This window comes from Pan paniscus, chromosome 22 (genome assembly GCF_029289425.2).
Source record: "Pan paniscus chromosome 22, NHGRI_mPanPan1-v2.0_pri, whole genome shotgun sequence".
NCBI lineage: Eukaryota > Metazoa > Chordata > Mammalia > Primates > Hominidae > Pan > Pan paniscus.
Window position 1 is genome coordinate 32,476,896 of NC_073271.2, and position 25,771 is coordinate 32,502,666.

General features: G+C 40.7%; 1 protein-coding gene across 3 annotated transcripts in view; it reads left to right on the top strand.

The window, feature by feature from the left end:
* Window positions 1–20,659, top strand: part of MORC3 (MORC family CW-type zinc finger 3) — a 56,529-nt gene extending 35,870 nt beyond the window's left edge. For all 3 annotated transcript variants that reach the window (XM_055105278.2, XM_055105280.2, XM_055105279.2), the window contains 8 exons: window positions 621–725; window positions 4,022–4,144; window positions 4,251–4,325; window positions 6,232–6,277; window positions 8,142–8,308; window positions 13,025–13,913; window positions 16,391–16,548; window positions 19,153–20,659. In XM_055105278.2, coding sequence (XP_054961253.2) covers window positions 621–725; window positions 4,022–4,144; window positions 4,251–4,325; window positions 6,232–6,277; window positions 8,142–8,308; window positions 13,025–13,913; window positions 16,391–16,548; window positions 19,153–19,306 — 1,717 coding nt within the window. In that variant the 3' untranslated portion in view covers window positions 19,307–20,659. The remainder of the gene's footprint in view (window positions 1–620; window positions 726–4,021; window positions 4,145–4,250; window positions 4,326–6,231; window positions 6,278–8,141; window positions 8,309–13,024; window positions 13,914–16,390; window positions 16,549–19,152) is intronic.
* Window positions 20,660–25,771: the final 5,112 nt, after the last annotated feature.

The following is a 25,771-nucleotide window of genomic DNA, read 5'->3' on the forward strand; positions in this document are numbered from 1 at the left end:
AATTTCTTGGAGATGCTTACATGGAGATAAGCATGTCATAAGGCACTTGAAGCAAATAAAAAACTTGAGCCCATCAAAATAGCAACAGGAGGTGGCTATGAAATTACTATAATAATATTGTATGTGTATAATTAATCTTATGCAGTTATAATTTAAGACTGCATCTTTGTTTACATTTCTCTTGACTGCAAATGAAACCACCTACAGTCTGTATATGCTTAAGTCTTGATAAATTTTAACTTTTTAAATAGCTTTGTGTATATTTTATGGTAGTAAATTATAAAATAGACTAGTATTTGCATGTTTTATGCATTCATGACATATCTAACTTATTCTTAATTTTTTGGATATTTCTGGGCAATGCAGTTCTTGGAAGTTTTTTTCAAATTGTTATAACTCTAAAAAATTTTCTAATTTATTGAAAGAAAATTGTGTATAAGTGCAGTTCAAACCTGTGTTGTTCAAGGGTCACCTATACCTTGAATGTTCTTTATTAACTATATGTTTTGGAGTTTTTTCTCTTCACAGTGTCTATGTACTCATTACTAGATTATTTATGATTTATCTTATGTTTGAAAAGAATATTTTTCTTGAATTGATTTTATGATTTACTTTTTAAGACTTACAATAACAGCACTAGGAGAAAAGCTGAATGATTACTGGAATGAAATGAAAGTGAAGAAAAATACAGAATATCCTCTAAATTTGCCAGTTGAAGATATACAGTAAGTACATTTTTAAAACATATCATTTCACTTAGATATCAAGATGTGGTATTAGAGAGTAACGGGATTGTACAATGTTTCACAAACTTAGGACTGTAACTCATAGGAATAAATTCTGCAACCTGAATTAGCACACTGCAAAATCAGTGAATAGAATGTAAACCTGTATACATGCACACAAAACATCCATAAAACAATGTTTACCCATATGTGATGCATGTTAATGTTATTTCATTTTAAGATGCTATGGATGGATTATATAATAGTTTGAAAAACACTGGTATAGTGTATCATTAGGATGATGGGGCTGAAACCCAACTTGAGTTCATATTCTCATTCTGCTTAAGTAGCCATGTGACATTGAACATATTACTTGGCCTCTTGTAAGCCTCCATTTTCTTGTGTATAAAATGGGAACATTAAGAGCATTTGCCTCCTCGAATTATATGAATTAAATAATATGCCTGACAGTCACTTAATAACACATCACAGGATAACAGTCCTATAAATGAATGAATGAACAATATCTGTGTGTTCTTTATCTGTGTGTTCTTTATACATTATTATACATAATTTATACATTATACATATTCATAATTTATACGTTATTACAAAGATAACCAAGATATATAATGAAAAACAAGAAAGATGCAGCTCAGTGTATAGACTTCCCATCGTACTTTTCAATTTTTTTATATTTAAAAAAAGTTTTATACAGGTGGGGTCTCCCTGTGTTGCCCAGGCTGGTCTCAATGTCCTGGGTTCAGGTGATCCTCCCACTCAAAGTGCTGGGATTATAGGCATGAGCCACCGTGCCCAGCTTGTATTTTTTTAACGTGTCAGTATACACATGCATACTTTATAAGCATAGAAAATTTCTACTAGTATTTTAAAAATTAACAGTGGTAATTTCCTGAGACAAGGAGTTTATAAAGTATAAAGTTATGCTTTATAAACCTCTAGATTGTTTTGAAGTTTTGGATTTGTTTGGTTGGTTGGTTGGGTTTTTTTTTTTTGGTTTTTTTTTTTTTTTTTGAAATGGAGTCTCACTCTGTCATCCAGGCTGAAGTGCAGTGGCGCAATCTCAGCTCACTGCAACCTCCACCTCCCGGGTTCAAGCAATTCTCCTGCCTCAGCCCTCCGAGGAGCTGGGACTACAGGCGTGTGCCACCACGCCTGGCTAATGTTTGTATTTTTAGTAGAGACAGAGTTTCACCATGTTGGCCAGGCTGGTCTTGAACTCCTGACCTCAGGTGATCTGCCTGCCTTGGCCTCCCAAAGTGCTGGGATTACAGGCATGAGCCACCGCGCTCATCCTGTTTTGAAGTTGTTTATAAATATCTAAATGCTTTTTCAAAGCTAGATTTAAAAAGCAGGCCAGGTACGTTGGCTCACATCTGTAATCCCAGCACTTTAGGAGGCCACCCGAGGTGGGCGGATCACTTGAGGTCTGGAGTTTGAGACCCACCTGATCAACATGGTGAAACCCCGTCTCTACTGAAAATACAAAAAGTAGCCAGGCATAGTGGCGCACACCTGTAGTCCCAGCTACTTGGGAGGCTGAGGCAGGAGAATAGCTTGAACCCGGGAGGCAGAGGTTGCAATGAGCCGAGATTGCACCATTGCATTCCAGCCTGGGCGAAAAGAGTGAAACTCTGTCTCAAAAAAAATAAATAAAATGAAATAAAACTAGACTTAAAAAGCTATTGACATTAAGGTGAAGTTTTCATATGTAAAATAAGTCTACATAGGCTGTATCCAGTGGGTCACGCCTGTAATCCCAGCACTTTGGGAGGCCAAGGCAGAAGGATTGCTTGAACTCAGGAGTTGGAGACCAGCCTGGGCAACGTGGTAAGACCTATCTCTTAAAAAAATAAATAAAGTAGAAGCAAAAAATAATTAAAAAAATAAAAGAATATATACAAGTTCTTTACAGGAATTACTGTGATTTTTCTTTTTTTTTTTTGAGGTGGAGGCTCGCTCTGTCGCCCAGGCTGGAGTGCAGTGGCGCAATCTCGGCTCACTGCAAGCTCTGCCTCCTGGGTTCATACAGTTCTCCTGCCTCAGCCTCCTGAATAGCTGGGACTACAGGAACCCGCCACCACGCACGGCTAATTTTTTGTATTTTTAGTAGAGATGGGGTTTCACCGTGTTAGCCAGGGTAGTCTCGATCTCCTGACCTGTTGATCCACCTGCGTCAGCCTCCCAAAGTGCTGGGATTACAGGCATGAGCCACCGCGCCCAGCCTTGATTTTTAAATGAGAAAAATATGAAAGCATTTTGTAAACTAAAAGTATACTAATTTTAGTTATTCAGAAATAAGAGGGCAAAAGTGTCTTATTTAAAGTTACTTAAATTATAACAACAGAATTCTGTTTTCTGGACTTAAGTGATTTATTATGCTAATAAATACAATATATTGTAGATTTAACATTGTAGACACTAAACATAAAGTTCAGGGCAAGGCATTTGAAATATTAAGTTATTATAGAAAAAATTTAATGCTATTAAGACATAAGTCACATTGTTCAAATTGGCTTGTGACTTTTAATCTTTTGAAGGTAACCAAAATGGTTGTGTTTTATTTTTTGAGAGATGGGGTCTCACTATGTTGCCCAGGCTGGCCTCATACTCCTGTGCTCAAGCAATTCTCCAACCTCAGCCTCCTGAATATCTGAGACTAAGGTGTATGCCACCACACCCAGCTCAAAATAGTTGTTTTTAAAATGTATTTCTAAAAAATATCTTGTAGAGACAGGGTCTCACTGTGTTGCCCAGGCTGGTCCCAAACTCTTGGGCCCAAGCAGCCCTCCTGCTTTAGCCTCCCAAATTATAGGCATGAGCTACCGTGCCTTGCCTTGCCTTTTCTCTTTTCTTTTCCTTTCCTTTCCTCTCCCTTTTTTTTTTTTTTTTTTTTCCTTTTGACAGGGTCTTACTCTGTAGCCTAGGCTGGAGGTCAGTAGCATGATTTTGCAACCTCTGCCTCCTGGGCTCAAGCAATCCTCCCACCTCAGCCTCCCAAGTAGCAGGGACCACAGGTGTGCATTACCACGCCCAGTTAATCTTTGTGTTTTTTTGTAGAGACAGGGTTTCACCATGTTGTCCAGGCTGGTCTCTAACTCCTGGGATTATAGGCATGAGCCATCGCACCCAGCCTAATTTTGAAAGGGTTATGTCATAATTTTTAGGAAAGGAATTAAATAACGGCATCTTGTGGTAGAAATGATGTGGAACATCTGATGAAGTATTTAGGGTCCATATTTCTGTGTTAATATTTTGTTCTTGTTTTGGGACAGGAAGCGTCCTGATCAGACATGGGTTCAGTGTGATGCCTGTCTAAAGTGGCGGAAATTACCTGATGGGATGGATCAACTTCCTGAAAAATGGTATTGCTCCAATAACCCTGACCCACAGTTCAGGTACCATAGAGTTGGTAGTACCCTTTTTGGAAAGACGGAAAGTACTGTTCACAGTGTATGAATAGGCGCTGGTGACATGTTATTCCTATGTGATTTTTCTGAATAGAAATTGTGAGGTTCCAGAAGAACCTGAAGATGAGGATTTGGTACATCCCACTTATGAAAAAACCTACAAAAAGACGTGAGTGTTGTATTGATGTATAGTGGGTAATAATGCCCAGATCATGAACAGTGATGCCTTGGCAACATTATTTGATGCTTCTCCAAGGTAAAGCACCTGTAACTGAAAAAGTTTATAATCTGGAGTGCGTAATATCAAGGGCTTTAAAAACAAAAACTTATGCTGTGGATACCTGCTGTTTCTTTCATGCTTATTGCTGCCATATGTGCGGATGTTTTGTGTAAGAGCAGTCTGCTGTTTTGAGCTGTATGCAGAGGAATCATTAGTGAATACTCCCCCATTCAAGCTTATAGAGAAGGTGTAACAGAAGAGGTGATGCATGAATTTTACCAGTTACGTGTTGGTGAGTGCCATAGAAGCTCTGGTCCAGTGCTTTAAGGAAGCTCATAGGGAGAGTAGTTCTGTCTGGTGGGTGGGAGAGCAGAAATAGATCAGGGAACTTCATGAAGGAGGTCATTTTTGTAATAGGCCTTGAAGGATGGATACGATGAGAATGTGCAGGGAACAAACATTTGCTCAGTTTAGCTAGAGTATGTGAATGGGAATAATGGAAAATGGATGTGGCACTTTGGGAGGTTGAGGTGGCTGAGGTCAGGAGTTCGAGACCAGCTTGGCAAACGTGGTGAAACCCCATCTCCACTAAAAATACAAAAAATTAGCCGGGTGTGGTGGCAGGTGCCTGTAATCCCAGCTACTCGGGAGGCTGAGGCAGGAGAATCGTTTGAACCTGGAGGGCAGAGGTTGCAGTGAGCCAAGATCGCATCACTGCACTCCAGCTTGGGCAACAAGAGCGAGACTCTATCTTAAAAAAAAAAAAAAAAAGAAAGTGGAAGTGGGACAGATGCTGAATAAGGATAGTCAGCCAGTGGAGACTTCAGGCTAATCTACCACACACAGAAGGCCAGGTTACTAAGAGCCTTTCAGGTGGCTTTGATTTGTAGTGTACTAGTCTTTAGTGAAATCCAGCAATAGTATTGGAAGTATAGAAACCTATGTGGGCCGGTGTGGTGGCTCACACCTGTAACCCCAGCACTTTGGGAGACTGAGGTGGGTGGATCACTTGAGGTCAGGAGTTTGATACCAGCCTGGCCAACATAGTGACACCCCCTCTCTACTAAAAATACAAAAATTAGCTGGGTGTGGTGGTGCATGCTGTAATCCCAGCTACTCAGGAGGCTGAGGCAGGAGAATCACTTGAACCCAGGAGGCAGAGGTTGTAGTGAGCCGAGCACACCACTGCATTCCAGCCTGGGCGACAGAGTGAGACTCTGTCTCAAAAAAAAAAAAAAAAGGCCAGGTGTGGTGGCTCACATCTGTAATCCCAGACAGGCCAGGCGTGGTGGCTCACACCTATAATTCTAGCACTTTGGGAGGCTGAGTTGGGCGGATCACCTGAGGTCAGGAGTTCGAGACCAGCCTGGCCAACATGGTGAAACCCTGTCTCTACAAAAAACACAAAAATTAGCCGAGCATGGTGGTGGACGCCTGTAATCCCAGCTACTCGGGAGGCTGAGGCAGGAGAATTGCTTGAACCCGGGAGGCAGAGGTTGCAGTGAGCCGAGATTGCATCACTGCACTCCATCCTGGGCAAGACTCCCTCTCAAAAGAAAAAACCTATGTGATGTTCTAGTTCAAAAGCCTGTGATTCTGGACTGAGTTATCTGGTCTTAGTGGAGAAAAAAACACCAAAGATCTGCAGTTTATACCGGTGAGGATGGAAAAATTCAGGCTGAAATTAGGGTGCTACTGAGATAAAAGGTAGAAAGTATTTCCTGAAGGGCTTACTGCTGATTATATTGAAATAGAAGCAGAGTTCAGAGTACCTTAGTAACTGCATAAATGGCAGGTATGTCATTGGGAAATGGGATTGAGAAATAACAACATGTTTTTCATCTTTATTTTAAAGCAACAAGGAAAAATTCAGGATCAGACAACCGGAAATGATCCCTCGGGTAATTAAGCCTTCTTTTTTTTTTTTTTTTTAAATAGAAATGGGGGCTGACACCCGTAATCCCAGCATTTTGGGAGGCCGAGGCGGGTGGATCACCTGAGGTCAGGAGTTCAAGACCAGCCTGGCCAACATGGTGAAACCCTGTCTCTACTAAAAACACAAAAATTAGCTGGATGTGGTGGCACATACCTGGAATCCCAGCTACTCGGGAGGCTGAAACAGGAGAATTGCTTGAACCTGGGAGGCAGCTGTTGCAGTGAGAAAGATTGGTGCCATTGCACTGCGGTCTGGGCCACAGAGCGAGACTTCCATCTCAAAAAATAAATAAAATAGAGATGGGGTCTCACTGTGTTGACCAGGCTGGTCTTGAACTCCTGGCCTCAAGTAATCCTCCCATCTCAGCCTCCCAAAGTGCTAGGATTACAGGTATGAGCCACCACACCTGTCCAAGCTTTCCATTTTATAGCTGTGTCTTATATTGTGTAGTGCTTAGTTTAATCAATAGTGAATGTTAAAGTTTAATACATATCAAAGGGATTTGGTTTATTTAGTTCATTTTCTTCTCTTGTACTTCTGCTTGCCCACCTTTCCAACTCTTCCTAATCCAACATCATTCAAACTGTTAGTTTGATTGTTTACTTGGGTATCTTCTGAGGAAAGGCAAACAAACTTTAAAAATTGTACTGTTAGATAAGCAGTTAAGGAAGACATCCCAGGAACACCCAGGAAGCCATATTTTAGTGCTAACCTGGACAAAAGCCATAGTTTTTTTCCCAGTGTTGACTACTCTGCCTGGCCTCTCTCTTCTGTCTTAATACTTACTGTGTTAAAAGAGCTTTGGTTGAGTATAGATGCTCCTAGGCTTACCATAGAGTTACATCCTGATAAGCCCATTATAAGTTGAAAATGTTTTTAGCCGTGGTGGCTCATGCCTGTGTTCCCAGAACTTTGGGAAGGTGAGGTGGGCGATCACTTGAGGCCAGGAGTTCGAGACCAGCCTGGGTAATATGGCAAAACCCTGTCTCTACTAAAAATATAAAAAATAATGTGGTGGCAGGCACTTGTAATTCCAGCTACTCAGGAGGCTGAGGCACAAGAATTGCTTAAACCTGGGAGATGGAGGTTGCAGTGAGCCAAGATCACACCACTGCACTCCATCCTGGGGAACAGACTGAGACTCTGTCTCAAAAAAACAAAAAACAAACAAAATAGTGTTATCAAAAATGCATTTAATACACTTAACCTATTGAATATCATAGCTTCGCCTAGCCTACCTTAATTGTGCTCAGAACTCTTATATTAGCCTACATTGGGCAGTCATCTAACAGTCTGTTTTATCATAAAGTGTTGAGTATCTCATGAACTTTATTGAATACTGAAAGTGAAAAACAAAACAAAAATGATTACTTGAGTACTCGAAGTACAGTTTCTGCTGAATGGGTATTGCTTTTGCACCATCATAAAGTTGATGCCATTGTAAATCAGGGGCCATCTGAACGCAAGTAGGCAGTTGTACTTCTTGCTTGAGAAGTTTGGGTCTTGATAAGTCTAGTAGCAAAGAGGTCACCACATGGTAAATCTTTTTGGCTTTGTGGGCCACATAAAGTCTCTGTTGCATATTCTTTGTTTTGTTGCTTTGTTTCTTCACACCTTTTAAAAATACAAAGCCATTCTTAGCCTACTTGCAGGCTGGATTTAGTTCATTGGTTTACTTGCTGATTCCTGGTATAGCACAAGGAATTTACATGTTTGGAATTGTTTTTGTGTCTTCTGGGATAAGGGGGAAGAGGAAGATTATATCTTGTGTTTTGGGCATGTCACACTAGAAATAGTTCCTTTAAGGTGATGATTTTTCCCTCCAACAGATTAATGCTGAACTGTTGTTTCGGCCAACTGCTCTTTCAACTCCAAGCTTTTCTTCTCCTAAGGAAAGTGTTCCAAGAAGACATCTTTCAGAAGGAACAAATTCTTATGCGACAAGACTTCTAAATAATCATCAAGTTTCACCCCAATCTGAACCTGAGAGCAACAGGTCAGTGGCTAAGATTGGTTTTCCATTTGGGGAATATTAAACAGAGCCTTTACTTGACACTTCTATGACAGTGATGCAATTCGGGATCATTGTAGGTTCCATTGTGAATTGTAGGTTCCATGAATGTGAAAATCTTCAGGACAAATTGTCTTGCTTTTATTGTCTAAACTTAGGCTAAACCCTACTTCTGCCACCTGTTAAATTCGTTAAAAAGTATTAATTGACCAGCCTGGCCAACATGGCAAAACCCCATCTCTACTAAAAATACAAAAAAATTAACCAGGCGTGGTGGCGGGCACCTGTAATCCCAGCTACTCCAGAGGCTGAGGCGGAGGCTGAGGCTGCACCCCAGCCTGGGCAACAAGAGCAAAACTCCGTCTCAAAAAAAAAAAAGCATTAATTGTATTCATTGTAGAGTTTGATCGCATTCTCACCTGTTTGAATTTCTGTATAGTATGACAATTCCTGCTTTTAAGATGATCAGGACTTAAAAAAATGTGAAGCAGCCCGGGCGCGGTGGTTCACGCCTGTAATGCCAGCACTTTGGGAGGCCAAGGTGGGTGGATCATTTGAGGTCAGGAGTTCGAGACCAGCCTGGCCAACATGGTGAAACCCCGTCTCTACTAAAAATATAAAAATTAGGTGGGTGTGGCGTTACATGCCTGTAATCCCAGCTACTTGGGAGGCTGAGGCAAGAGAATCGCTTGAACCTGGGAGGCGGAGGTTGCAGTGAGCCGAGATCGCGCCACTGCACTCCAGCCTGGGTGACAGAGTGAGACTCCATCTCAAAAAAAAAAAAAATAAAATAAAATGAAGCAATTAACAGTACGACACTATAGTGATCCGGAAGTTCTTTGCAAAGCCTATGGCACACTGTAGGCACTTAATTTATTGGAGGAGTGGATGGAGAAGGAAGGGACAAAGAGAAAGTGATGCATGAATTGAATAGTTAGCCATCTTGACTGGATTGATCAGCGAAGGCTTTGTGATGAGGTGGTACTTACGTTGGTTCCTGAAGTTCTGAAAACAGTAGTCTTGTAGATGGCCTCTTCCAATTTAATAGAATGAAGAAAAGTGAAGAAGAATGAACGTGATGTCTACAGACTAGTGGATCAGACTGACTATACTGATGTTCGTTATTCAAAGAGGAACATTGAAACAAGCTTCTCTAAGATAGTGGGGCCAGATTTTTTTTTGAGACGTTTTGTAACTTTTATCAAATTCTCAAAGGAATTTTTGACCCCAAGGAAGATTATAAATAACTAACTGCCTTTATGCATATATAAATCAAAGAGGGCATATTCTAGAATAGTTTGCTCTTCCTTTCTTTATTTTTTTGAGTCAGAGTTTTGCTTTTGTTGCCCAAGCTGGAGTACAATGGTGCAATCTCAACTCAATGCAACCTCTGACTCCTGGTTCATGTGATTCCCCCACCTCAGCGTCCCGAGTAGCTGGGGTTACAGGCACGCACCACCATGCCTGGCTAATTTTTTGTATTTTTAGTAGAGACAGGGTTTCACCGTGTTAGCCAGGATAGTCTCGAACTCCTGACCTCAGGTGATCCGCCTGCCTCGGCCTCCCAAAGTAATGGGATTACAGGTGTGAGCCACAGCACCCGGCCAATTTGCTCTTTATAACCTGTGTATTGGACACTCATTTTGGAGCTGGATTGCTACTTTATTAAGAACTCATATTTTACAGTTCTCCTTAATATTTTTGGCTTTTCTTTGTAAGGATGGTTTTGTAGTTTACAGATAAGAGATTAAAGGTATTTTTAATGATTTTAACTTTTAGATTCAGGGTACATGCAGGTTTGTTACATGGGTATATGGCGTGATCCTGAGGTTTGGGGTATGAATGATACCATCACCCAGCTATTGAGCATAGTACCCAATATGTAGTTTTTCAGCCCTGCCCACCTCCCTTCCTCTCTCCCCACTCTAGTAGTCCCCAGTGTCTATAGTTCCCATCTTTATGTCCATGTGTACCTAGCACTTACTCCCACTTATAAGTGAGAACATGAAGTATTTGGTTTTCTGTTCCTGCCTTAATTTGCTTAGGATAAAGGCCTCCAGCTGCATTCATGTTGTTGCAAAGGACATTATTTCTTTCTTTTTTATGGCTGCAAAGAAAATTTTTTAAAAGTTGGCCGTCATCAAAATGGAAGACAAGAATAAAGAGGGAAATTTTTGATTAAACAACTTTTTTTTTTTTTGAAACAGAGTCTTTTTCTGTCACCCAGCCTGGAGTGCAGTGGTATAATCTGTTTACTGCAACCTCTGCCTCCTGGTTCAAACAACTCCCCTGCCTCAGCCTCCTGAGTAGCTGAGATTACAAATGTACACCGCCATGCCCTGCTAATTTATTGTGTTGTAGTGTAGATGGGGATTCACCATATTGCCCAGGCTGGTCTCAAACTCCTAAGCTCAGGCAATCTGCCTGCCTCGGCCTCCCAAAGTGCTGGGATTACAGGCGTGAGCCACTTTGCCCGGCGTATTAAACAGTTTTTAAAGCCATATTCTCAAATTTATAAACCAAAGTTTGTGGAAAGGGTGTATCTAAGTCTTAGGAAATATAAATAGGAATGAGCTTGGTAAGAAAAAGAATAGAGTAACTCCACATTAAACAGGGCAGAGTAAGCAAGAAGTACTTGATACAGCAAACCAAGGGAAGCTGAAACCTAAGCCTGCTGGAGGATGGTAGAAACCAGTTTACGCCACAGGTCCCTAGAAAGTCTCCTAACTTGGAAGCATTGGGGACTGCTGAAGGTGGAAGATAGATAGGGGTGAGAACCAGAGGCTTGGTTGGAAACTTAAAGTCGAGACCTCTTTCCAACCTGCAAAGTCTGGTGAGTGCCCTTTCTCTGCCTCTGTCAGAAGATAGGGAATTTACTTTATGGAGCAGTTTTTACTGCTGAAGATGTACATGAGCCATTGTTTTGAAACAGAATGAGTAAGGGGAAGTTTGGATACTGAAATCCACCCTTCCCTCCTCATTGGGCTCCAAGAGAGAAGCCCTAAATGATGATGGCAGTTTGAGCACCCTTTGAATCACAAGCTCAGCCCTAACTACTGCTAGTCAGTTTCACTCTTACGCAGATCGCCCTGGATAGCCACATGTGTCATCTCCCACATGGGACAGCAGACTGAAACAAAGGGAATAGAAGAAAACATTGTGAAATTTATTGGGGGAAAGTGATGTAGACTTGAATAAATAAATCATTTAGAATGAAAAGCTTAACAGTCGGAAGATAGAGAAAGAAGAAAAGATACAGTATCTGTACTGGAAAGCCACCATCTGAATAAGGGAGTTTCAGAATGGGACGTAGGCACTGGTATGGTGTAGCAAACATAGCTGCCTTCCAGAATGGGAAATCATACCAGAAAAACTGCATTTCCACTAACTACAGAGCATAATGTCTGGAAGGAGAGCCACTCAAAGACATAGGATCATGACATTTTTTAACGCAGGGAATAAAAGATTTTTTCAGAAAGAAACTGATTATGTATGTGCAAGAGATGAGGAATTAGAATGGCAGAAACACTTGAACGGCAGATGAAAATGGAATGATGCTTTTAAATTTCTGAGAAAATAATTTTTCAACCTGGAGGCCTATATAACAGTTAAGCTAGCAATAGACTTGAGAGAGAAATAAAGATGTTTTCATCATGCAAAACTTTGCATTTGTTATGTTCTGTGTACCCTTCATTAAGATGCTGTTGCAGGCTGTGTTCGCCCAGTATGAGACAGTCCAAAAAAGAGGAAAATCCTTCCTGAGATCTAGGAGGTCTAACACAAGGCCCAAATAGCAAACCAGTACAAATATTCCTCCAAGTGTGGAAAAAGGCAATCAAATGGTGATAAATAAATGTGAACTATGCACATATTAACATGAATGAACAGGGAATGATGCAAATGAAGAAATTGGGGCAATTGTAATTCAGATAAAATTATTTCATATGAAAGGATAAGAAATACTGGTTTGCTTTATGGCTTATCTTTGATCACTGATTACTGATAAAAATTATTATGGGCAAATGAAAATGGTGGTGCCATTCCCCGAGCTGAAGAATACAAAGAAGGGGCCGGGGTGGGTAGCATTCTGTTCTGGAAATGTGTACATTGAAATGCCTGGAGGTGATCAAATGCAGAGATGTTTGGCAGTAAATAGATCTGGTACTTCAAAGAGATCTCAATAGTCCATTGTCTTCATCTGTAAAAAGAGAAAATAATCTCTACTTCATTAAATCAGTGATTGGTACTATACAATGCATCACTTTAAAAAATGAGTCTGGGTATTTCTTAGTATTGCAAAACTTACAGGCTGGGCACAGTGGCTCATGTGTCTAATCCCAGCACTTTGGGAGGCTGTGGCGGGCAGATTGCTTGAGCTCAAGGAGTTTGAGACCAGCCTGGCCAACATGGGGATACCCCATCTGTACTAAAAATATAAAAATTAGCTGGACGTGGTGGCGGGTGCCTGTAATCCCAGCTCCTCAGGAGGCTGAGGCAGGAGAATCACTTGAACCTGGGAGGCAGAGGTTGCAGTGAGCCAAGACTGTGCCATTGCACTCTAGCCTGGGCGACAGAGTGACACTCCATCTCAAAAAACAAAAAAACTGTTACAATACTGCATTTGTTAGAATGATTACTTCAAGGTCATCTATTTTGTCCATATTTTATAATCTTATGTTTTATATATAAAATTTTTTTCAGCTTGAAACGGAGACTTTCTACTCGTTCCTCAATTTTGAATGCAAAGAATCGGAGATTGAGTAGTCAGTTTGAAAATTCAGTTTATAAAGGTGATGACGATGATGAAGATGTCATCATCTTAGAAGAAAACAGTACCCCCAAACCTGCAGTAGATCATGATATTGACATGAAATCAGAACAGAGTCACGTTGAGCAAGGTGGTGTTCAGGTTGAGCTTGTGGGTGACAGTGAACCTTGTGGCCAGACTGGTTCAACAAGCACCTCATCATCCCGATGCGACCAGGGAAATACTGCAGCTACCCAGACTGAAGTACCAAGTTTAGTTGTTAAAAAAGAAGAAACTGTTGAAGACGAGATAGATGTAAGAAATGATGCAGTGATTCTGCCCTCCTGTGTAGAAGCTGAAGGAAAGATACATGAAACCCAGGAAACCACCGATAAATCTGCAGATGATGCAGGCTGCCAATTACAAGAACTGAGAAACCAGCTACTCCTTGTCACTGAGGAAAAAGAGAATTATAAAAGACAGTGTCATATGTTTACTGATCAAATCAAAGTGTTACAACAGAGGATACTAGAAATGAATGACAAGTATGTTAAGAAAGAAACTTGCCATCAGTCCACTGAAACCGATGCTGTATTTTTACTTGAAAGTATTAATGGCAAATCTGAAAGTCCAGACCATATGGTATCTCAGTATCAGCAAGCTTTGGAAGAAATAGAAAGGCTGAAAAAACAATGTAGTGCTTTGCAACATGTAAAGGCTGAATGCAGCCAGTGTTCCAATAATGAGAGTAAAAGTGAAATGGATGAGATGGCTGTGCAGCTTGACGATGTGTTTAGACAACTGGACAAATGCAGTATTGAGAGGGACCAGTATAAAAGTGAGGTGAGTTATATCATCCAACATGTAGTCGTGGAGTCCAGGGCCATTTAAACCTTAAGAAGCTGCCAGTTGGCTGGGCGTGGTGACTCATACCTGTAATCCCACCACTTGGGGAGGCCAAGGCGGGTGGGTCAGTCACTTGAGGTCAAGGAGTTCGAGACCAGCCTGGACAAAATGGTGAAACCCCGTTTCTACTAAAAATACAAAAATCAGCCTGGCGTGGTGGTGGGAGGCTGAGGCAGGAGAATCACTTGAACCCAGGAGGCGGAGGCTGCCGTGAGCCAAGATTGCACCACCACATTCCAGCCTGGGCAACAGAGCGAGACTCTGTCTCAAAAAAAAGCTGCCAATTGCTAGATTGGAATGCTTTCACTTAAAAATAATTCTGTTCTTATTGAGTGTCTGTTATTCTACTGGTTCTCAACTGAGGAGAGGGCCTCCTGGAGGCATATGGATTTGTGTAGGGGCATTTTTGGTTCTTCCAATGTCTTGAGATGTGCATTCCTGAAAAATATTAGGGGTAGCCAGGTATGGTAAATGTCCTGTTCAGAATACCAATATTAACTTAATACCTCATTAATACAGTTAATTATGTTCTTTTTTGGGCATCAATTCTGCTTTTAAGTATAGTTAATCCTTTAGTTATGGAGTCATTCATTTTTCTAGATTATGTCTTTCAAGATTCGTGAGAGAAATTGACTTATCCCTTTTAAAATCTTTGATTAATATACATATACATACATATATATATATATATATATATTTTTTTTTTTTTTTTTTTTTCTTCTTCTTCTTCTTGAGACAGAATTTCACTCTGTTGCCCAGGCTGGAGTGAGTGCAGTGGCCCAATCTTGACTCACTGCAACCTCCACCTCCCGAGTTCAAGTGATTCTCCTGCCTCAGCGTCCTGAGTAGCTGAGATTACAGCACATGCCACTATGTCCAGCTAATTTTTGTCTTTTTAGTAGAGACAGGGTTTCACCACATTGGCCAGGCTGATCTCAAACTCCTGACATCAAGTGATCCACCCATCTTGGCCTCCCAAAGTGTTGGAATTACAGGCGTGAGCCCCCATGCCTGGCCTGAGTTGCTTATGTTCTGACTATCAGAACTGAGTCGTCTGGCTAAAGGGTGCCTGGGAAATGCAGTCTTTATGCATGGGTTCTTTTACTGAGAAAGAAGGAGAAAAACGATAAATACCAAGAGACAAATGATAAATATCAGTAGCCTCTTCATATGCCCCTACTTCAAATTCAGGTAGCTCCTTTTAATCTATTTTATACATTTTTGTGTGTGAGGCCTTTGAAAGGATTTTCCTGCTAAAAAGAGTTTGGGAACCACGGTGTGGTGCTGTGCTGTCTCTTCCTTGGGAATATTTGCTACTCATGCAAACACTAATCTTGATGTCTTGGCTCAGGAGTTGAATGACAAAATACAGATGCTCCTCAACTTATGATGGTGTCAGTCCTGAAAAACCCATCATAGGTTGGAAACAGCATTAACTCCAACATTCATTTAATTACAGCCAACCTCCCAAAATCTTAGCCTAGCCTAACCTGCATTTAAAGTGCTCAGAACACTTGTATTAGCCTACATTTGGGCAAAATCATCTAACACAAAGTCTGGTTTATTACAACATACTGAGTATTTCATGTAATGTATTGAATCTGTGCTGAAAATGAAAAACAGAATGATTGTATTGGTATGCAAAGTGTGGTTTTTCTATAGAATGCATATAACTTTCGCACCATCATAAAACTGGAAAATCATAAAGTGAAACCGTTGTAAGTCAGGGACCATCTGTTTATAAAAAGCATAAACTCATTATTGTAACTTAATTATAAGCTGATGAGTATGCAAGAAATAAAAACCACTCTGACATTAACATAATTTAGGCATTAGTATCTTGGTTTTTCTGTTTTTTTTTGTTTTTTTTTGAGATGGAACTTCGCTCTTGTTGCCCAGGCTGGAGTGCAATGGCGCGATCTCAGCTCACCACAACCTCCACCTCCTGGGTTCAAGCAGTTCTCCTGCCTCAGCCTCCCGAGTAGCTGAGATTACAGGTGGCCGCCATCACACTCAGCTAATTTTGTATTTTTTGTAGAGATGGGGTTTCTCCATTTTGGTCAGGCTGGTCTTAAACTCCTGATCTCAGGTGATCTGCCCACCTCGGCCTCCCAAAGTGCTGGGATTATAGGCGTGAGCCACCATGCCCGGCTGGTTTTTTATTTTCTAGGTACCACTTTTTTTTTTAAATCAAGTGGTAATATGTTGTATTCTCTCAGTGTAAAAAGATGTAGAAGTGAAGCTGTAAACGAATGAAGCCTTGTTTATAGAAAACTACTGGTTTTTCTTTGTGTATTTGTTTTTCGATAGTTGATAATGTTATCAAGCAGGTTCTCTATATTAGCTTGAAATTTCACTTTGCCATTAGTATTTTTAAGTTTTACAGTTATAAAGCTCATTTATATTTTTGTTAGGTTGAATTGCTGGAAATGGAAAAGTCACAAATCCGTTCACAGTGTGAAGAACTCAAAACTGAAGTTGAACAGTTAAAATCTACAAATCAACAGACGGCAACAGATGTTTCAACATCAAGTAACATTGAGGAGTCTGTAAATCATATGGATGGAGAAAGGTAATATTAAATGAGGCGTTTTTGTGGGGCTGCAATTATGGTTAGGATACTATTTATTTTTATCTGCTAGCACCCATCAAATAGATACTGTTCTGTCAAAAGAAGTTATTGTCTGCTGTGACCCTGGTGTTATGATAGATACAAAAGAAGTGACACTTCATTATCCTTCCTTTCCAGTTTCTGACCGTTTAGGTTCTATTTAAGTGGAATAGGAATTTAGAAGGAATAAAGCATTTGATTGGTCAGAGTGGTTTTAGAATGCTTTTTGAAGGAAAATAAAAATGGACAAGATATTGAAGAATAGGGGGAATTTGGCCATGAGTAGAAGACAGGAGACTTTTACTGAAACTCACTCCTTCAACCTGTTTTTCTTTTACTGTCGTACTTGGTACCATGTCTTTATGGCTTGCTGTCCTTATTTCACTGTATGCTCACTCTAATCTTTTAGGAAATCGCAAAATTATTAAAAATTGCCATAGTACAGATGATATTAGGAAGAAGTCCTATTAAAGCAAGTAGACAGGCCAGGCGCGGTGGCTCACACCTATAATTCTAGCACTTTGGGAGGCTGAGTTGGGCGGATCACCTGAGGTCAGGAGTTCAAGACCAGCCTGGCCAACATGGTGAAACCCTGTCTCTACTAAAAGTACAAAAATTAGCCGGGTGTGGTGGCAGGCGCCTGTAGTCCCAGCTACTCGGGATGCTCAGGCAGGAGAATCGCTTGAACCTAGGAGGTGGAGGTTGCAGTGAGCCGAGATTGCGCCACTGCACTCCAGCCTGGGTGACAGAGCAAGACTCTGTCTTAAAACCAGGCGTGGTGCCTCATGCCTGTAATCCCAGCACTTTGGGAGACCAAAATGGGTGGATCACTTGAGGTCAGGAGTTCGAGACCAGCCTGACCAACATGGTGAAACCCCGTCTCTACTAAAAATACAAAATTAGCTTGGCATGGTGGTGCACACCTGTAACCCCAGCTACTTGGGAGGCTGAGGCAGGAGAATCGCTTGAACCTGGGAGAAGGAGGTTGCAGTGAGCCGAGATCGCACCACCACGCTGTGGCCTTGGCAACAAGAGCAAAACTCCGTCTCAAAAAAAAAAAAAAGCTGGTATGGGAACGATTAAAGTATTATCAAAGGTCTAGTGGACTCTTACCATAAAAGCTCACAAAAAATCATGCTCAAAATCACATTCTCTGCATTATCAGACTAAGGAAGAACATCTTGATCCCTTCATAGATTTCCACTCGAGGAAAATCAGTATCTAAATTAAATATGGACTTATTATATTGTAGTGGGGTAGGGAACAAGAACAACTGTAACACTCATTGTATGTGTTTGCCATAATATTTGAAGCAAAAGCTGCCTTACAGTTTAGGTGTTTATTGCTTAAATACTTTTGGGCATTTTTAAAAAAGTCTAGAATGTTGATATTCATAAACTTGGAAGGCATAATTATCTTAATCTATGGTTTCCCAGTGTTTTCAGCAAACCATTGTTCTCTGTAAATGCACGGTAACTTAAGCATGTAATAGGATCAGAGCAGTCCTACAATTATTATTATTATTTTTTTGGAGACAGAGTCTTGATCTGATGCCCAGACTGGAGTACAGTTGCATAATCTCGGCTCACTGCAACCTCTGCCTCCCAGGTTCAAGCAATTCTCCTGCCTCAGCCTCACCAGTAGCTGGGACTATAGGTGTGCGCCACCACGCCCAGCTACATTTTGTATTTTTAGGGGGAGACGGGGTTTCACCATGTTGATCAGGCTGGTCTTGAACTCCTGACCTCAGGCGATCTGCCCGCCTCAGCCTCCCAAAGTGCTGGGATTACAGGCGTGAGCCTCTGTGCCCGGCGTAAAAAAAAGCTGCTTTAACATTGTTTAACACAATGTTTTGCAAGCTTATTTGACCACAGAACCTTTTATTACCTCTTACACAACTATGGATATCTTATAGAACATGTTTTAGATAATTCTGGCTAAGCATGGTGGTTCATGCCTGTAATCCCAGCACTCTGAGGTGGGCAGAATGCTTGATTGAGCCCAGGAGTTTGAGACCAGCCTGGGCAATATAGTGAAACCCCATTGCTACAAATAATAATAATAAAAATTAACTGGGCATGGTGGTGTGGGCCTGTGCTTCCAGCTACTCAGGAGGCTGAGGTGGGAGAATTGCGTGAACCCTGGAGAGCAGTGGTGCCATCGCAGCTCACTGCAGCCTTGACCTCCTGGGCTCAGGTGATCCCCCACCTCACCCTCTTGAGAAGCTGAGACTACAGGTGTCGTCACCAAGCCCGGCTAATATTTTGTGTTTTTAGTAGAGTCAGGGTTTCACCATGTTGGCTAGGCTGGTCTCGAACTCCTGGGCTCCAGTGATCTCCCTCCTCGGCTTCACAAATGCTGGGAATACAGGCATGAGCAAGTGCACCTGACTCATAAAAGTGAATTATTAAAGTAAATTGAGTTCTCTAGGGGAGGTTTTGCTTTTCCTTTTGTTTAATTGTATATTATTCTACAGAGATTTGATTTTGATATTTTACTTTTTAAGGTCTACATGAATCTTAACTTGTAATGCTAATCTAATAAGTTACATATTTGTATTTGCAGCCTCAAACTCCGATCTCTTCGAGTTAACGTAGGACAACTGCTGGCTATGATTGTGCCTGATCTTGATCTTCAGCAAGTGAATTACGATGTTGATGTAGTTGATGAGATTTTAGGACAAGTTGTTGAACAAATGAGTGAAATCAGTAGTACTTAAAGTATATGTTATGTAAGATAAGAAAATATTTGCTCAATTCTTTTGGTTGTACAGCTTTCAAAATATAATTAATTTTGTTTTATAGATATGATACGCAACAGACTGAAAACCATAATCTTTACTGTATTCTATGCATTCAAATGTGGTCACAAATATTGTGGACACATTATCTTATGTTTTGAAATACCTGTGAATTGTTGGCATTGAGCAGCTGAAGCTAACTCATGACTCTGTTTTGAATGTAAATATTTGTAATTAAGCCTGCACATATTTTTTTATTGCCCTAGAGTACTCAAGTGTTTTTCACCAAGAGCTTTTCAGGTTGCCCCTAAGCTTCGTGCAATTTTTTCTGGTTCCCCAAAGTGTATTTTTCTCTAAGTCGAGGGCTATGCCATAATACAAATGGAAATGTTACCTTTGATTTTCTTATAAAGGAGTTTAAATAGGATTTTTAAATAATGTAGTAACACTCCTGATACAACTCTGGTTATAAGTGAATTGAGCATTAATGTTTCTTTTGTATAAATTCCTATCCTGAAATATTTTATTCATGAAAATAAGGTAAGCAAAAATCAACTCCATTTTGCCAGGATTTTCTTGTGCTGAGATTGCCAATCACGGTTAAACACAAAGTGTTTTTATAGAACGAAGAAACAGTCTTTAACAGAAAAAAGGTATTGAAATATTAAATGGCCACCAAGTTTACTTTGAAGCCCATTTTTGGCTGTTTAGTCAGCATGAAGTGGGCATGATAATTTTTTAATATTTCTTTTTGTGAAATTTCCTGTACAGCCTTTTGTAGGATTACTACAGGTTAATGTGAGTTGAGGAAGACAGTCTTTCTCAAACAATACTACATACCTTTTATTATATTACAAACCTAAGTGTTTTATATCCTAGAGTCAAGGAACAAATTTCCTTAGGATTATAGTATTACATGCCATAAAATACTATGCTTTATTGGTCCCATGTTTTGTGCAATTTTAAAGAGATGGCTTTCTATTAAGTATAAACTATGTATATATAAGAACCATATTTTCCACAACTAAAATGTGCATTATTTTTTCCAAAGTTTTATCATTGCTATTTATTTTTACCTTTGTTTTTGAACATTCAATCCGTTCATTTTGTATGTATGCTTAATACGTGTCGGTCATATACAGTATTGAATTTTTACTGTATAGTAATTCTGGAAAGAGCAAATAAATGAAGATTGTTTTTATTTGCCTGATAAAGTAATTGAAAGTGTATTTTTGGTATGAAGCTGGTTTTCTGTCACAATTGTAATTTCCCAAATTTTAAAATATCTTATAATAAAATAAAAATATATGATGGCTAACTGTTCAAATGCTACTTTTAAAGACTTAATATTAACCTCAAATTATTTTAAAACTAAAAATGTATTCATTAGACCCTCAACTTGAGCTCATTTTAACTACTTTAATTGCAGGTTATTTTTTGAAGACTGTTTCCATTAAGACTGAGGCTGAGCTCCTCTTTCCTCAGAGTATGTGTATTCTGTTTTCAAAAGCTTTTTCTCAGCCTGGCGCGGTGGCTCACGCCTGTAATCCCAGCACTTTGGGAGGCCGAGGCGGGCGGATCACTTGAGGTCGGGAGTTCAAGACCAGCCTGACTAACATGGAGAAATGCCGTCTCTGCTAAAAATACAAAATTAGCCGGGTGTGGTGATGCATGCCTGTAATCCCAGCTACTCCGGAGGCTGAGGGAGGAGAATCACTTGAACCTGGGAGGTGGAGGTTGCAGTGAGCCGAGATCACACCATTGCACTCCAGCCTGGGCAACAAGAGCGAAACTCTGTCTCAAAAAAAAGACTTTTCTTTGTATAAATCATTTACTCTAGAGAAACCTTGCCTAAATAATAGCAGCTATGTAAATCATGTGTAAGTTTTGTGAATATCTAACTCATGCAGTGGTTCTTTTTGGAATTTGCTATTTTTCCCTTCCTTTTGGCCAGCTTCTCTATGTATTCTTGCAAAAATATTTCTTGTAGCTGTCTGGCTTGATGGGAAAATTAATCTTGGGATTAGTAAGAGAAACTTGCTTGCTAAATTGATTCTTTGGAAGCACTTAGATATTTTTTGCTCTTTATGAAGATATTGAAGTATTGCCAAGATATGAGACTTCGAAAATGCAGTAACAGTTGCAGACAGAACAACTGTTGTTTAACAGAACAATGTGGGCTTTCATGACGTGTGTACCTTTCTCTTTTGTTGCGTGTGGGGGACAGTATTGCTTCAACTAATGTTTATTACTTTAAAACACGAAAGGTATGAGGAAGTATACCAAAACAGTCCACAGTCTTCAAACAGGACCTAGGGTGGCAAAATCAGTGAAAGCTGAGTGAGCACACAGAGCAGGAGGGCATGGCACATCCCTGTGTGCTTCCTTTGGGCCTCAAATTCTTCATGTGGCAGGTCCAGTTGGTGACGCTGCCTGTGATCTCAGACGCTTGATTCTTGCTGTCACATGAGACATCTTAAACTTGGGCCATACATCATTGAGGAATCATTTAAGTTCTCACCTCTGGCTGCGTAGTAGAATTACTTGGGGAGTTTTTTAAACTCCCAAAGTCAGGCTGCACCTCACGCTAATTAAGTCAGCGTCCTTGGGGTTAGACCCAGATAACAGTATTTTTCAAGGCCTCCCGGGTTAATTCCAGTGCACCATCAGAGCCAAGCACTGTTGAGCTGTGTCTTCTGTTGAGTATTTATAAATGTTGAACTTGAGTGGTTCACGAAACAAACGGGATCAGCATATCCACTTTCTCACTGGGGCAAGCAGGGGGAGGGAGGGGAAGCAGAGCGGTGCCCCTGGTAGAGATGTAAATGAACAGTGAAAAGACTTTGTCCACGGCCTCTAAAGGTAACCACTATTGGCTTTTGTGTGCATACATGCACACATTCATGTGTATGTATTTTATTTACATTAAATTGCGTATATTTGTATCGATATTTACACAATGGGATTATACCATATAATTGATAACTAAACATTTCCATATCATTCTTTCAAAAAGCTTAAGTAACATTTCATCATAGGAATATGCTCCTAATGGTTACTTACTTACTTTTTGTTAGAATATACTGGCTGGGCGCAGTGGCTCATGCCTGTAATCCCAGCACTTTGGGAGGCCAAGGTGGGTGGATCATGAGGTCAGGAGATCGAGACCATCCTGGCCAACATGGTAAAACCCCATCTCTACTAAAAATACAAAAATTAGCTGGGCGTGGTGGTGGGCTCCTGTAATCCCAGCTACTTGGGAGGCTGAGGCAGGAGAATCACTTAACCCCAGGAGGCAGAGGTTGCAGTGAGCCGAGATCACACCACTGCACTCCAGACTGGTGACAGAGCGAGACTCCGTCTCAAAGTATACTGTGAAGATTAATACATACCACACATGATTTTCCGATTACATCCAGAGTGTAAATTGTTAACAGTGAATATTGGTAGGTCAAAGAATGTATGCCATGTACATTTAAATAAATATTGCCATCCAAAAAAAGGTTGCAGGAATTTATACTTAGGATGAGTAATAAATATGAGTGTTTTCCTCAAAGTCTCTCAAACTTACTTTTGCTAATTTGATATGTGAAAATATGACAGCTGACATTTGTCTCAGTCCTTATGTTGGCCATTTTAATTTTCTGTGTTCTATACATGTTCTTTGCCTATTCTTTTCTACTGGGTTCTTGTCTTCTTGCTGTAAAGAAGCTGAAAGCTTGTGTTAATTTGGCCACACACCACCCAAAAACTACCCAGACACACTACCCATTTCTTCCTATTTCAGAAAATCCACAGTAGGTTGTCTTTTTTTTTTTTTTTTTTTTTTTTTTTGAGACAGGGTTTCATTCTGTTGCCCAGGCTAGAGTGCAGTGGTGTGATCATGGCTTATTGCAGCCTCAATCTCCGAGGCCCAAATGCTCCACCTGCCTCAGCCTCCCGAGTAGCTGGCACTAGAGGCATGCACCACCATGCCCAGCTAATTTTTCTGTTTTTTGTAGAGATAGGGTTTCGCCATGTCCAGGCTGGTCTCAAGCTCCTGGACTCAAGCAGTCCACCCTTCTGGGCCTCCCAAATTGTTGGGATTACAGGCATTTGAGCCACCGCGCCTGACTGGTTAAGTCCTATTTTGTGCAGTGTCTCATAAACGGGGACTCACTGAAGTGGCTTGAAAATCTAAATAGAATCCTGTCTGCATATTTGTCTGTTGAATGTTGGTCACAGCTCACAAGATGAATCCTATTAATATCTGATTGGCGTAGAGGAAAAAATAAATCTGTTGCTTTTTAGAATTGTCTATTGATCACAGAGTTAACTTTCACATACTAGCCTGTAGGAAGAAAGTCTGGTTAAGAGTTAACAAGAAACCTTTTAGAGACACTATTTCTTACGGAGTCATCAGGACTCAATGTCTTGGTAACAAACAGAATAAATTTAAATTTGAATATAAAGGACTTTTATCCCAACCTGGCTAACAATATTTAGGTTATGTATGTGCTTGATATGTGAATATCTAGAATTTGGCTGTAGTTTGTTTTTTTTGTTGTTGTTTTTTTTTTTGTTTTTGAGACAAAGTATCATTCTGTTGCCCAGGCTGGAGTGCAGTGGCATGATCACAGTTCACTGCAGCCTCAACCTCTCAGGCTCAAGTGATCCTCCCACCTCAGCCCCCACGAGTAGTAGGAACTACAGGCACATGCCACTGCGCCCAGCTAATTTTTGAATATTTTGTAGAGACTGGGTTTGCCATGTTGCCCAGGCTGCTCCAACTTCTGGCCTAAAGCCATCTGCCTGCCTCGGCCTCCCAAAATGCTGGGATTACAGGCGTGAGCCATCACGCCCAGCTGGCTGTATCTTCATAACAAAATGTAATGGTATTTTATATTCACAAAGGAGTCAAGTCTTCCTAATCTCCCATGGGGTTCCTGTTGGAAGTGAGGCTCTTGGTTTGTACTGTGATCTGAACCATGACTGAATTAAGGTAATTTGAGTATAGAATTTTTTCTGTTCTAGGCAATTGTCTCTTGTTTTGTGACTCCCTTGGTGGGAATCTCTCTCAAAATGTGATATTCATGGAGGCAACTGAAGTACCAGCAAGCTTGTCCAACCCGCCTTGCTTGGTTGTTTTTTTTTAGTTTTTTTTTCCCCAGGCTGGTCTCAAGAACTTCTGGGCTCAAGGGATCTGCTCACATTGGCCTCCCAAAGTGTTGGGATTACAGGCATGAACCACTGCTTCTGGCTTTAAATATATATATATTTTTTGAGACAGGCTCTTGCTTTGTCACCCAGGCTCGAGTAGCAGTGGCGCGATCACAGCTCACTACAGCCGCAATCTCCCGGGCTCAGGTAATCCTCCCACCTCAGCCTCCTGAGTAGCCAGGACCACAGGCACACGCCACTATGCCCAGCTAATTTTCGTATTTTTTGTGGAGACAGATTTTTGACTTGTTGCCCAGGCTGGTCTCAAATTCCTGGGCTCAAGCAATGCACTCCCCCACCTCTTAACCTCCTAAAGTGTGGGGATTACAGGAATGAGCCCTAACTTAGGGTTTTGTTTTTTTTGTTTGTTTGTTTTTCTGTACTCTGTATACTCCAGGGTATTTCAGATGTAAGGTATTTCAATACATCTAATAAATTTCCTGGTCTAGACTTGGTGACAGCCATTTCTCCAAAAGTTCTGCTTCATTTTGTGGGAAATGCTATTTGAAGATAATAATCTAGGCACAGATATAGTCATTGTTTCTAGTTAGGCCATTTCTTTTTCTTCTTCTTCTTTTTTTTTTCTTTTGCGACAGGTCTTGCTCTGTTGCCCAGGCTGGAGTACAGTGGCATAATCATAGCTCACTACATCCTCAAACTCCTGGGCTCAAGTGCTTCGCCTTCCTCAGCCTCCCAAGTACCTGGGACTATAGGTGCATGCCACCATGCCTGGCTGATTTTTTTTTTTCTAGATACAGAGTCTTGCTACGTTGCCCACGCTGGTCTTGAACTCCTGGGCTCAAGTGATCCTCCTGCTTCAGCCTCCCAAAATGTTGATATTACCGGCATAAGCCACTGTGCCTGGCCTAGTTTGGGCATTTCTAGGCCTTTTTAGTAGACTGAACTAAAAGAGACTATAATATAGTCTATAATATAGTCTCTTTTGCTGAAAATCTGGGTTCCTAACCACATAAGTATTTGCTCTTCCTAATGTATACATAAATACATAGGTATGCATATATGTAACAATACTAATATTTTCTAGCCATAGTATGACTGAAGGTAAGCTTTCTTTGGGGTAGTATAAAATTTCTGTGTTTGCCAATCACTTGAAATAATAACTCCTTGTGTGCATCACACACATCCATGTTGCTGCCTGTGTCAGTCAGTGTAGAGTTCTCCAGAAAATCAGAGCCCAATATGATAGATGCAAGAGATTGATCAGGAGGAGTGGCTTAAGTGGTT